Source organism: Microcaecilia unicolor, chromosome 12 (assembly GCF_901765095.1).
Source record: "Microcaecilia unicolor chromosome 12, aMicUni1.1, whole genome shotgun sequence".
Classification (NCBI taxonomy): domain Eukaryota; kingdom Metazoa; phylum Chordata; class Amphibia; order Gymnophiona; family Siphonopidae; genus Microcaecilia; species Microcaecilia unicolor.
This window is the reverse complement of record NC_044042.1, coordinates 21944360-21959040: the sequence shown is the minus strand read 5'-3', so window position 1 is coordinate 21959040 and position 14681 is coordinate 21944360. Positions and strand designations below refer to the sequence as shown.

The 14681-nt window shown below is 43.5% G+C and overlaps 1 protein-coding gene across 1 annotated transcript in view; it reads left to right on the top strand.

Moving 5' to 3' along the window:
• The window catches only part of UHRF1BP1 (UHRF1 binding protein 1), a 100672-nt gene that overhangs the window by 23123 nt on the left and 62868 nt on the right, over positions 1 to 14681 (top strand). Inside the window, exon 2 of the mRNA XM_030220453.1 lies at positions 13683 to 13845. Coding sequence (XP_030076313.1) covers positions 13683 to 13845 — 163 coding nt within the window. The remainder of the gene's footprint in view (positions 1 to 13682; positions 13846 to 14681) is intronic.

Sequence of the window (14681 nt, the reverse complement as noted above, 5' to 3'; positions counted from 1 at the left end):
AGGTTTGGACAAGTTCTGGAAGAAAAATCCATAGTTTGCTATTGAGAAAGACACGGGGAAGCAACTGCTTGCCCTGGATTTATAGCATGGAATATTGCCATGATTTGGGTTTCTGCCAGGTACTTGTGACCTCTGGCTTGTTCACTGTTGGACCATAGATGGACCATTGGTCTGTCCCAGTATGGCTACTCTTATGTTCACAGTAGGATTTGAATGTGGCTTCCCTGGTTCTCAGTCTGCTGCTTTAATCATTAGGCTATTCCTCCAGTAGTCTGAAGTGCTAGATTTTGGACTGAAAAAAAAAATAAACTTAGAAAATGATTGCAGATGAAAACCATATGGCCTAGCCAGTCTGCCCATCCATACCAGCTACTATCCCTTCCTTTCCCTTAGAGATCCCATGTGGTTGTCCCATGCTGGCTTAAGTTCATTTACTGTTCTGGTCTGTACCACAGACACAAGGAGGCTGTTCCAAGCATCTACCATCCTTTCTTTAAAGTAGCATTTCCCTAGATTATTTCTGAGTCTGTCCCCTTTCACCTTCATCCTATGCCCCCCTCATTGTAGAGCTTCCTTTTTAATTGAAAGAAATTTGCCTCCCTTGCATTTATTCTATGGAGGTATTTAAAATGTCTCAATACCTCCTGTCTTTCTATACATATTAAGATCTATAAGTCTGTCCCTATACGTTTTAATAACTACTGATCATTGTAGTAGCTGCCCTCTGAACTGACTCCATTCAAATTAAATACCATATCTAATATAATAATTTGCTACTTGAACGTTCAAATGTGTTTCACTGGGATCGTAACCACCTGCTGACGTCACTGGCCAGCACTAGAACGCTGCTTGCCTGACGTCAGGAGGTGGTTACGATCCCAGTGAGAGACGCGGGAAGGGCGCGACCGGCAAAAAGAAGAGCGGCCAGGGACGTTGCTCACAGAACAACACCGGAAAAAAAGAAGAGCGGGAGCCACTTCACTGTCAGTTGAAGAACAGCGGGAGCGGGCAGAGATGTTCCACACACAACCGCACCGGAAGAAAAGAAGAGCGGGAGCCGCTTCACTGACAGTTCCCGTTCCAAGCTCCCTCCCTCCCTCCCTCCGATTTTTAAAACTGATCTTCACTCACCACGTCGGTGTTACGGCAGCAGGGGTACAACGCACGCAGGCTCGGCCCGTCTCTCTGTCTTGGCTCTGGTCCCGCCCTCATTTCCTGTTTCTGCAAGGGCAGGACAAGAGCTAAGACAGAGAGACGGGCCGAGCCTGCGTGCGTTGTACCGCTGCTGCCGTAACGCCGACGTGGTAAGTGAAGATCAGTTTTAAAAATCGGAGGGAGGGAGGGAGCCTGGAACGGGAACTGTCAGTGAAGCGGATAAGAAAGTTGAAAGTAATCAGTAGTTGATGTAAATTTTAAATTCTTATTACACTGATTTAACCACTGCCAAAGATCCTGCCCATATGAAAAAAAATAACACCAACATATCGTCTCCATTCCAGATATATTGATAATATTGTGAACTGTACAAAGAATTATCCTCAAAGACCCTGGAACTGGGAGGGAGGGAGAGAAAGGACTCTGGAACTGGGAGGGAGGGGGAAATGACCCTGGAACTGGGGGGGGGGGGGGGAAGGCCTGGAACTGGGAGGGAGGGAAAGGACCCTGGAACTGGGAGGGAGGGAGAGAAAGGACCCTGGAACTGGGAGGGAGGGAGGGAGGGGGGAAGGACCCTGGAACTGGGAGGGAGGTGGGGGGGGAGGACCCTGGAACTCGGAAGGAGGGGGGGAAAGGACCCTGGAACTCGGAAGGAGGGTGGGGAGGGACCCTGGAACTCGGAGGGAGGGAGGGAAAGGAGAGGGAGGGAGGATGCCCTGGAACTGGGAGGGAATGGAAGTGGAAGGGGGGCCTGGAACTCGGAGGGGGGAGGTGTGTGAGAATTGCTGCACCACATGGATGGAGGGGGCAGGGGAGAGATCCTGCATATGGATGAATGCAGGGGAAACAGCATAATTGGTGCACACGGGACACACACTATACTCTCTCACTCAGACAGACACACACATTCTGTCTCTGTCACACACTGTCTCTCAATCACACATTCTTTCTCTCTCACACATACTCATTCACTCTCTCTCTCTCACACACACTCTCTCCTAACAGTTCCCTTAAAAACATAATTGCCATTAGAGGACAACCTTGCTAGCGCCCGTTTCATTTCTTACAGAAACGGGCCTTTTTTACTAGTCTTCATAAGATAATGACTTTAACCTCCAAAGTTCTTCAGCGAGGGATTCCCTCCTACCTTTTCTTTCTAATCACCCCTTACAGACCATCCCGAACACTTTGCTTCAGAGCCTCATCTTACCATCCCACCAATATTGTGCTCAAGGTTAGAATCTATGTGTCGCTCAGTTCATGACTACCTGATAATAAGACTAAATTATCCTACGCCCATTTCAGAGCCTGCATCAAGGCCCATTTATTTTCCATGGCCTTTGTTGAAGGTGCTTAAGTGCAGTCCTGATGGGTATCTGCTTTTTTATACTTTTCTATGTTTTCTCTCATTCTTCTGTCATTAGTTTGTAGTTCCTTTCCTGTTCGTTTTTTTTTCTTTTTTTTTGGGGGGGGGGGGGGGGGGGGGAAGTATACTACTTTGATTCACGCTATGAAAGGTGGTATATTAAGTATGGAATTATGTATATTTATATTTTGTTACATTTGTACCCCGCGCTTTCCCACTCATGGCAGGCTCAATGCGGCTTACATGGGGCAATGGAGGGTTAATTGACTTGCCCAGAGTCACAAGGAGCTGCCTGTGCCTGAAGTGGGAATCGAACTCAGGTCCTCAGTTCCCCAGGACCAACGTCCGCCACCCTAACCACTAGGCCACTGTTGCTACTATTGGAGATTCTACATGGAATGTTGCTATTCCACTAGCAACATTCCATGTAGAAGTCGGCCCTTGCACATCACCAATGTGGCCGCGCAGGCTTCTGCTTCTGTGAGTCTGACGTCCTGCACGTAGTCAGATTCACAGAAACAGAAGCCTGCGCAGCCTTCTACATGGAATGTTGCTAGTGGAATAGCAACATTCCATGTAGAATCTCCAATAGTATCTATTTTATTTTTTGTTACATTTGTACCCTGCGCTTTCCCACTCATGGCAGGCTCAATGCGGCTTACATGGGGCAATGGAGGGTTAATTGACTTGCCCAGAGTCACAAGATGCTGCCTGTGCCTGAAGTGGGAATCGAACTCAGGTCCTCAGTTCCCCAGGACCAAAGTCCACCACCCCAACCACTAGGCCACTCCTCCACTCCACTCCAATGTATATCTTTTTGAATGTGTGGTCTTCAGAACTGTACACAGAATTGTAAATGAGATCTTACCAGAGACTTATACAGATGAACTATCACCTCTTTTTCTTTTCTTTTATTTTTTCCTGCTGGCCATTCCTCTCCTTATTCACCCAAGCATCCTTCTGACCTTTGCTATCGCCTTTCTACCTGTTTGGCCACTTTAAGATCACCAGAGCAGATTTTAAATAGTTGTGTTGTACTGTCAGTTTGCACAGTTTGGTACACCATGTGATTCTTACATCTCTGCTCCAGAAGGCAAACATCCTTAAACTGGAGGGTATGGAGTGACTGATGAACAGGAGAATTGAAATGCAAGTTACAGATCTCATGTCTGTACTCTCAGCACCATACCACACGCTTCTCTCATCGGGAGAGAGCAGTTTTTTGACAACTCCAAGAGATACTGTTCGTTGTTTTTTTTTTTAACATTTATATTTTGTGAATTGGCTTGTTCTGATATGCATCCCACCAAATACATATGATTGTTTGGCAGTGCTGTAGTTATTATTCACCAAGCCTTTTCCAAAATAAGATTTTTTTTCATTCTCTGCAGAGTATCTTCCATATATAATAGTAGGCCACCTGTTAAAGGATGGCCTGTATGTTTTTTTATTTTGTGACTTGGCGTTTCCTCCTGTTCATTGTACTTTCAGCTTAATAAGAACAGGGCCATGAGTTTTCAATCGCAACTACCCAGAGATTTTTTTCCCCCCTGTTTTACATTCCATGCGCCTCTACCTTCCATCATACTCGGTCTGGTCTTCGCAGGATGGTCCTGAACCAGGGGCAATGCATTAAGGCATTTTCTACAATGTTACAATCATAGGCCCTGAATCCAGCCACTAGGTGTCACCCTTAAGCAATGCTCACAACTCCCACCCCAGGTATGTGAATGCTGCCTCTGTGCAACCTTGGCCCCAGTTGACCTAAGGGGGGGGGGGGGGGCAGAACTCCAGGATCAAACCGAAGACATTTCACAAGCCAGTGCATTCTGAATAGGTTCTTTTGGTTTGCCTTCAGCTTGTACCATTACTTAATAGGTATCTGGGAAAGGAGCTGAACTGGAAATTTGTCCATAAACGCTTCTGTTACACTATGACTGCAGCAGTATCTACTCAGAGGATCTATGTGGTTACAGGAAAGCCATATCAAGCTTAGACTTTTAGAATGTTCTTATTGACTTTCTGCTGATTTTCACCTGACAGTACAGACGTCAACATCTAATGGTTGAATGGAAGCACTGAACTAATCTAAAGCACATTCCTGTGGGTAGGCATCATAGCATCAATCTCTTAACATTATTAATGTGTTTTCACACTCTTCACATAACATTTGCCTATAGTCCTTCCAAAGGCTTTCAATTCACTCTCACCACTGGTGCAAATGTAGACATGAGAGACAACCAAAGAAGTAGGGAGGAGATGTTGGCCAACTAAATGAAGAATGTAGTCCAGAGGTAGATAATAGTACATTTTTTAAAATAGATAACAAGGCACATACAGACTCCTTGTTATTGAGGTGCACAAATGACATGCCACTCTCGATTTTGCCAGTTCAATATCTCTGCAACTTAGGGGAAACTATATAAAATAAACAGGAATGCCACATTTTTAATAGTGTGCCAAGCACTTAAAGATACCATGAAGCAATTTTAACAGAGGCAGGTGGCACCTTATAGACTAACCAGTTTATTGAGGTATGAGCTTTCAAGGACCAGGATCTACCTCCTCAGATGTTTAAATCAATTTATTACTCTAACTTTTTACTTCCAGCTGAGTATTCTCATATTGAGGAAGGTGCAATAGCAACATGAATCATTTAAACATCCGGGTCAAGTGCTTGGATAGAACTTCACCTGGATTTGATGTTCTAAAATGTTGATAATTTCTTGGGGAAAGGGATGATTATTATTAACTTATTTACACATATTACATCATAAATTACATTACCCGTTTTAGACTGTCCTAAATGGATGCATTTTGTAGCACCATTCTTTCCCAATAAAAGAAGATGGCCTAGGTTAGAAAATAACTTGTCTGATTAGATCTGAGGTTTCCCATCTTCCCATCATGCTGCTGCTAGGTTTTTAACTCATTTGTTGTAAAGTAGTATTACTAGATGCTTCAAGATGTCATGTCTTGTGTCGGCCTCCTTCCTAGGTCTTGCCTTTTTATTAAAACCCTGATGTATTTAACCAACTTCCCAGTCAGAATGAGATTGCTGTGCCTGTGGAGGAGTAGCCTAATGGTTAGTGCAGTGGCATGAGAACGTGGAAAACTGGGTTCAATTCCCACTGAAGCGTCTTGTGACCCTGGGCAAGTCATTTAACCCTCCATTGCCCCAGGTACAAAAAAGAACTTAGATTGTGAGCCCACTAGGGTCAGAGAAAGTACCTGCATATAATATATGTAAGCCGCTTTGGTTGTACCCTCAGAAAGACCTTGACCCTGACTGACTGACTCTGTGTGACCTCCTAATGACGTTTTGTTTATAACATAGAATAACATAATTGTTAAAAATATATATCAATCTCCTTCATAAAGCATGAACCCAAAGTGGTTTGCAACGTATACAGGGTATAAAATATAGTAGCATGAATTGCTCTTTAACATATTACTACTACTACTACTATTTAGCATTTTTATAGCGCTACAAGGCGTACGCAGCGCTGCACAAACATAGAAGAAAGACAGTCCCTGCTCAAAGAGCTATGTAATAAAAGTAAGACAAGTATAGGACAATCAAGCTATTGTGACATCACTGATGAGGTTGGCTCTTATTGGTGGACTGAGGCATTATGACATCACAATATTAGCTCTGGTTACAAGAGACTACTACTACTACTATTTAGCATTTCTATAGTGCTACAAGGCATACGCAGCGCTGCACAAACATAGAAGAAAGACAGTCCCTGCTCAAAGAGCTTACAATCTAATAGACAAAAAATAAAGTAAGCAAATCAAATCAATTAATGTGTACAGGAAGGAGGAGAGGAGGGTAGGTGGAGTCAAAAGCAATGTTAAACAGGTGGGCTTTCAATCTAGATTTAAAGGTGGCCAAGGATGGCCTGAATTCTATTCCTACTCTAGAAAAAAAGGTAGACTTACATCCTAACAAAATCTTAATAAAAGACCCAGATTACATCAGGTCAAAGAGTCTACCCTACCCACCCAGTGCCATGAAGAAAGAATCCATAAAGCCCATCTCTACAAAACTAATATACCTACTCTAATGGGGCTAAAGCAGCAGAGCCACATCAACTGTTCAGGACGTGTTGGGTGGGGAGGAGAGACAAGTTCAGATCACATACATTTAGAAACTGTGAGCAGTTTTCTTATATCAAGCTTCTTATTGACTGGAATAGGAACATCACAGCTGGTCACAATTTCTTTGCTTTCCATGTTGCACAGGAACTTTTTCTTTGAATAGAATGTGTTCTGGTAACTAGATTCCACTGGCTTTTTAATTGATTCACAGTAAAATTGTGTAGGGATGGTAAAGTATATGGAACTTCTGAGAGTGCATGGATCCCCTTCACATGTTTTTGAAAGCTTATATAGAGTACTATCACTGTATAATTTTCCTGCTGGTCCCACAGGTGATAGCACAGCTAGGTTTTCTCTGGTCCAGTATGCCCCTAGAACCCTCTCTGTGGAAGGCCCCCAATGACCCCTTTGTCTGCTAATCTAAATATTGTATTGAAAGCTCGAGGGGAGGAGCGGGGACTGTAGGGGCTTCATTGTGCAGCCAAAACCTGGGAAATGGCAATAACCCAGGCCCCTGAGTTCGCTTTGAAAGTTCGAGGGCGTGCTTTGCAGGCCATGTTTGTGGGAAAGGGTATCATTTTTTCGACTTTGCAGCAAGTGTAGTGCATAATAGTTTTATGTGTTGTCTGCACCTATTCCTTGTACTAATTAGATATTAAAAACATTGTTGCATGGCTCTAAATTTCTGTTTAGGTGGTACTTTATACCTGATAAACTGCACCACATGTACCCATTGAATAGCGATGTTGGCTGGCAGAATTGTGGGGGAAAAGGTACTCTCTCCTACGTTTGATGGAGCTGCACAAGAATAGTGAGAGCAACAGTCTGATCAAAGAGGTGGCTGGCTTGATTATGAGGGGGGGGGACCAGGGAACTGACCACCATAAACAGGCATTGGTGAGGTATTGTATTACTGCTATCAGGCAAGCACTGGCAGTAGCATGGAAGCAGTCTCGGATGCTGTCATGAGAGATCCTGTTGAAGAGACACTGGATAATGTTCCTGATATTTCAATTGACAGCCCTGAGGCATCAATGTATGGACTAGTGTGTGGAATTTGTGCATCTTGAATTATAGGCAATTGGGGAACGGTAAAAGGCACACGTTAGGAGAACAGGACAGCATAGGGGGGATTTTGTATAGGTCGCCCAAAGTTAGACACTCAATTTTACATACAGATCAAAGATCTGCGTGCAAAGTAATTGGCTAAATTGATGATAGTAATCAATAAATGGTGTTAACAAGCATTTAATTGGTAATCATTATGAATTATACACTCATCTGCCCTATGCCCCATTCTACAACATTTGTGCTTAATTTCCAAAGGGGGGCATGACCACAGGAGGGTCATGGGCAGGTTGGGGGCATTTCCAGAATTTTTGGCATGGTGTTATAGAATACCTGCATTTCTGTACCTAACTGCCATTAGTTGGGCATGAGCATTTATACTGGCGCTCAAAGTTAGGTATGAAATGCGTGCTAAGCTAGTATTCTATGAAGGCAGTTCTGCATAGAACGGCCTATATAGAATTCACTTTTAGTGCGGATGATCCTGGCATCCAGCTTTGCGCGACTTACAGAATTCCCCAGAATATGTCTTTGAGGGACTCAGCTTTAGGCCATTGCAGCTAGCCCATCAAGTTTATCCAGCTTATGGAACTTTTCAAAGGGGGGGGGGGGGGGGGAAAGCCCAGGGGAAGAAGTGTCCCAAGGGATAAAAAAAAAAAAAAACTGAATGCCATCTGCATATATGAAGAAATGTGATCCCTAAGGACTGAATGAGAAGGGCAGGAGGAGATACAAAGACTTTGAAAAGGAAAGGGCCAAGAATGGAGCCTTGAGGGACCTCACAAGGAAGTTCGTGGGGGCAGAGAAGATGCCAGACCAGGAAAAGCTAAATGTCATATTCTCCAAATAGAATTTGAAACCAGGTGAAGACTGTACTTTGAGAGTTAGAGGTCAGAGAGTCTCTCAAGTAGAAGAGAATGATTAACAAGATCCAAAGCAACTGAGAGATCACGTGTCAGAAGGAGAACTTCCTGATGTATAATCCAGTAGTGCAAGCAGCGCCCACTCAGACCCAGATGCACAAAGGTCCCTGTTAAGAATCTGTTTGTATTTCCAAATTGGTAAAAATTACTAATTTGGAAACACAAAGGGATTCACAAAGAGAATCGTATGCAAATGAGCCTCTCATTGCTTTTGCTACCCAGCTCATTTGCATGTGATATGGAGGAAGCCAGTTAGCGAGCTGAGCATGCGCAGAACAGCCAGTCACTAAGCATGGCTGCTCTGCGCATGGTACAGACAGTTCTCATACATGCATACAAGCTGCATGTATGAGAGCCAGCTTAGCTTCCCCCCCCAAAAAAAAAAAAATACCACCGCAGTCTGCTGATGCTGGGAGCCTGCACTCCCCTGTGGGGGGCCGCGGTCCATTGATGCCAGGAGCCTGCATTCTCCTGCCTGGGGGGGAGGTGGCAGATCCTGAAACTCCACAGAGCAAACAAAGAAACCTTTTGTTTCTTTCAAGAGACTGAAATCCCCACACCCTTGGGTTCTCACTCATGCTCCAGAGCTCTCTTTTCTCCTCTGCCATCCCTGCTTCCTTGCCAGGGGGCAGGACAGGGCAGCGAAAGCACAAAAACTCCTTCTGCAGCTCTCCCTCACTCTGGAATTCATATTACTGCCAGAGCTTCTGGCGAGGGGAGCCTCAGCCCAGCTTCTGGAGGGCATTGCCCAAGCAGGAGCTCTGCAGTGGGTCCTTCTCCCCTTGCAGGAGTGGCAGAGGAGGTGGCTGTGGAGTACTTGCAATAAAGAACTATCAGGACCGACAGCTCCAGACCTCCTGTTAAAATTTCCACGGTAAAGGCAGGGGCTGCTTGTGCGCATCGTTTGGAAAATGGCTGTGCATTGCTTTGCAGGCACATTTATATATTAATTAGCTTATTATAATACCTTTGCATTCCGTTTTCGTTAGCTGCTACCACGACAGGAAAAGAGCTCGGAGAACCCTTTTGTGCTTGTCTGGCTGTACTCCTTGCTCACTAAACCAGCTGGAACCAGTTTAAAAACCACATTGCTGGCTTATGTTTTGTGCATCTGGGCCTCAGTGCTGTAGTGAGGGAAGAAACCTGTTTTCTTTGGGTGTAGGACGTTTACTTTCTAGGTGCAGTGTCAGTTCTTTAGCTACAAACTTCTTAGTGACTTTGGATATAAATTGGGTGATGTTTAGAAGAGAGAGTTGGGTCAGCTTTTGAGCCCTTTAGATGGGTTTAAATGACAGCCTGTTTCCAAGCAGAAGGGAAGTGACCAGTCCCAAGACATGTGGTGACAGTGGAGTGGAGGTATGGGAGAAAAGCAAGAAGAAAGTTCTTTAATAGATGGGTAGGAAGGGGGATCCGTGATGGCAATGGAAAACTGCATCCCAGAAACCACATTCCCAGTATTCATGGAAGTGGGAGAATTGAAAGAGGAAAGTCCACCATGGTTATAGTAGAATACTGCCGTGGATGATTCCAAGTCAGAAGAAATGGGAGTGGAGACACTTACAAATGGACTCAGAGAAGACCAAAGATTGTTTAGTTGTAGCATTTTCTTCACAAAATAACCAGTTAGCAGTTTGGTAGTAGTGACTGATGATACAGACAAGGGGTGGGGGGTGCTGAGTTTACTGACTAACTAGAAAAGGCAAGAAATATTAGGGCCTTGGTTCAGTAGAGAAAGAAAGTAATTGTTTTTTGCTATTACTTGTGCAATACTCTGTCAGTAAGAGCTTGCTAGGGCTTTGAATTTAGCCAGGAGAATAGTATGTTGGGACTCACCCTAATGATATTCAAGCTAATGGAGCTGGCTGTTCATTAAGCATAGACCTTAGCGGAACCAAGGATAGGACTCCTTGCAGCATAGAGTGAGTTTCTAGATTGGGACAAACCTGTCTAATGCAAATTGCCAGATATCCACCTGAGAAGACAAAAGGGAGGGAGTCATAATTCTTAGGGAAAGGGTCTTGATGGTATATGAAGCAATCAAGGCTTAAGCTGGCAGTATTCCTAAATTTCTAAGTGATAGGATGAGAAGGGACCACATTTTATAGACCAGACCAGGAGATAGCAACAGAATGGATCGTACTGAGAGATGGGTTTGTCCTCTCATTCATTCAGGTTTAAAGGTTCAATAAGAGATGTATTTTCAAAGCACTTAGAGTTACATAGTAACCTTTGGAACTTTGTAAGTCCAAGTGCTTTGAAAATGAGCCCCTAAGTGTGTTGGGCATTTAAGTGCTGTAATTGTTCCATTCAGTAGTTTTTTTTTTTTTTTTTTAATATAGCAAACAAGGAGTTTCAGATATTGAGATGACCAGGATTGGGCTTCCTGACCTTTGTGTTAATATTTGAGGCAACCCGTATAATTGTTTTTCTGACAAACAAGTTTGTGAACACTTTATTTTCACTTAGTTTACACAGGGGCTCTTTTACAAAGATGTGTTAAGCCCCCAACTCGGGCTTAATGCCAGAAAAATGGCCTAACGCGGGATGTGCTAATGCATTCTGCGTTAGTTTTGTCATTCGCCTGTGCAAAGCTTGCGGTATTTAAAAAAAACAATTATTTGGGAGGGTGTGTGTCAGATGTGGAGAATGGGCATGGAAGTGTCATTCAGCTAGCACGCTGATATCGCCGTGCTAGCAGGTTAGTGTGTCCAAAACTCAGGAGCCCTTAACGCCTTCTAAGTTCGAGATGTTAAGTGCTCCCATGTAGTTTTTTTGTTTTGTTTGTTTGTTTTTAAATGTCTGCATGCTAATGCTAACATTAGTTCATGACCAGGAATTCAGCTAATAGAAAAATTCCTATTTTATGGCCATGCAAGAAATACAAAAAATGTAACCCACAAAATGGCTTTGCTTTGTCTAATTTTATCTTTGCACACATACGCAACCTAGAGCAGACAAAGCAAATTTACTCCAACAGGAAAATATTGATTATTGAAGGTGTCTCATATCATCATGTAGGCATATTAATGCCAAATTGCTCTTAAGCTCGCAAGCTTATGGCTTGGTATAATCACAGACCACCTCCAGCCAACCAATAGTGCACGTTAGCTGACAATTGTGAATACCTAAATGTCCAAGTGTCCAAGTGTTTACTCCATTAAATATGTTATTTCAGCGATGTCGGAGACATTGAACTCTGGCAACATGATAAGCTCCAGCTTAAGAAAATGGCGTGCAATGCCCGGAGCGATCAAGTTAAGTTGATTTTTGTATCAGTAGTATATTTATTGCAACAGTATGTACATTTTGAACAGTAGTGCACTTATAAAAAAGTTTTGCTGAAATAACATATTTAATGGAGTAAACACTTGGACATTGAGGTATTCACAATTGTCAGCTAACGTGCACTATTGGTTGGCTGGAGGTGGTCTGTGATTATACCAAGCCATAAGCTTGCAAGCTTAAGAGCAATTTGGCATTAATATGCCTACATGATGATATGAGACACCTTCAATAATCAATATTTTCCTGTTGGAGTAAATTTGCTTTGTCATGGAAGAAATAGGCTTAGCTAAACCCATTCACTAGCACAGCTTAGTAAAAGGGGCCCCATAGAAGGTTTTATAAAATATTTGAAAGTATTTGTCAGGAAGTATTTTTTCACAGGAGAGGGTGGTGGATATGTGGAATGCCCTCCCACGGGAGGTGGTGTAGATGAAAACGGTAATGGAATTCAAACATGCATGGGATGAACACAAAGGAATCCTGTTTAGAAGGAATGGTTCCGTGGAATCTTTTTGGAGATTGGGTGGCGACGCCGGTATTTGGGAAACAAAATGGGAGCTGGGCAGACTTCTACGGTCTATGCCCTGATCGTGACTGAATAGATATAGGGATGGACTTGAGTGTAAATTTTAAAGGGCTTCGACGTTAACTTCAGAACTTAGTACAGGAAGAGTGCTGGGCAGACTTCTACGGTCTGTGCCCTGAGAAAGGCAAGGACAAATCAAACTCAGGTATACATATAAAAGTATCACATACCATGTAAAATGAGTTTATCTTGTTGGGCAGACTGGATGGACCATATAGGTCTTTATCTGCCGTCATTTACTATGTTACTATGTTACTCTTTGGGGTTCTACATGGGTTTTGCTACTCATTGGGATTCTGGAATCTTGTAACTCTTTAGGATTCCAGAATCTTCAGAACTTTTAGTACAAGAACAGTGATGGGCAGACTTCTACGGTCTACATCCTGATCGTGTCTGGATAGGGATGAGCTGGAGTGTAAATTTTAAGGGGCTTCGATGTTAGATTCAGAACTTAGTACAAGAACAGTACTGGGCATAGTTCTACGGTCTGTGCCCTGAGAAAGGCAAGGACAAATCAAACTCGGGTATACATATAAAGTATCACATACCATGTAAAATGAGTTTATCTTGTTGAGCAGACTGGGTGGACCATTCAGGTCTTTATCTGTTGTCATTTACTATGGGGTTCTACATGGAATGTTGCTACTAATTGGGATTCCGGAATCTTGTAACTCTTTAGGATTCCAGAATCTTCAGAACTTTTAGTACAAAAAGAGTGCTGGGCAGACTTTTACGGTCTGTGCCCTGAGAAAGGCAGGGACAAATCATATAAAAGTATCACATACCATGTAAAATGAGTTTATCTCGTTGGGCAGACTGGATGGACCGTTCAGATCTTTATCTGCCGTCATTTACTATGGGGTTCTACATGGAATGTTGCTACTAATTGGGATTCTGGAATCTTGTAACTTTAGGATTCCAGAATCTTCAGAACTTTTAGTACAAAAAGAGTGCTAGGCAGACTTTTACGGTCTGTGCCCTGAGAAAGGCAGGGACAAATCATATAAAAGTATCACATACCATGTAAATGAGTTTATCTTGTTGGACAGACTGGATGGACCGTACGGGTCTTTATCTGCCGTCATTTACTATGCTACTATGTAATTTCTATAGTAAAAGAATCACAGAAAACCAGGGACTTCTCTCATGACTGTGTTTTGTATTTATATCTTTCTTTTTGCTTTCACTTTAACAGGTTTACCAAGAACCTTTCCCCAGACAAGATCAATCTGAGTACTCTGAAAGGCGAAGGCCAGCTAACCAACCTAGAGCTGGATGAGGAGGTGCTACAGAATGTGCTGGACCTGCCCACCTGGTTGGCCATCACGCGGGTCTTTTGCAACAAGGCTGCTATTCGTGTAAGCGCAATGGGGGCAGGGGGAGGAAGCTAAGAGGGGTCAGGGAAGCAGAAGCAAATCCAAAAAGAATGAAAAAGAAAGCTTTAAGGCCCAGATGCACTAAACGTTTTTCATCGTTAAATGAGCCCTTAAGGAAGAATTTCCTATCCTTTCCATGCACTAAAGCCTATTTTTCGACGACAGTAGCAGCTAACGAAACTGGAATGCAAATGAGAAACTACCATTGAAATGTAGACAATTCGGAATGCACTAACCATACTGACATAGCAACGATTCACTTACCGCCAGAAATTTAACGTCAGCTCAGACCTGTCGTTAAAGCCTGAGCTGTCATCTCCCCACTGCCCCCTGCACGATGAAAAACCAAATTGCTGGCATGTTTTAAAAGAAAAGTGGCTCCCTGCTTCCCTGTGCCTAAAATAAAAAAGGAAACTAAATAAAAAAAGGATCGGGAGGGGCAAAGGCGCTCATCAGCAGCGTCCTGTATGGACGGCCTTGCCTTGCCCCCCCCCCCCCCCGAAGTCCCCGCTGCTCCCCGCTGCTCCGTTTGTGAAATAAAAGCTTTTAAAAATGAAACCTTTGCAGTTGCTGGGCTCCCCCTCCCTTCCTGTTTGTGTTTTCTTTTTTTTCTTACGTTTCTGGCATGCGCAGAGCTGCCAGCATAACGCTTGGCTGCTCTGCACATGCTTTACGAGCCGATTACCGACGGGGATTAGTGCATCATTCTTTACAATACCGCACCGAACTTGTGCGACTTGTTTTTTTGGAGCATTGGTCGTTTTTTAAAATTCGGTAATGGCTTTAACGATTTTGCTTTTTTTTACGTTTGGTTGATG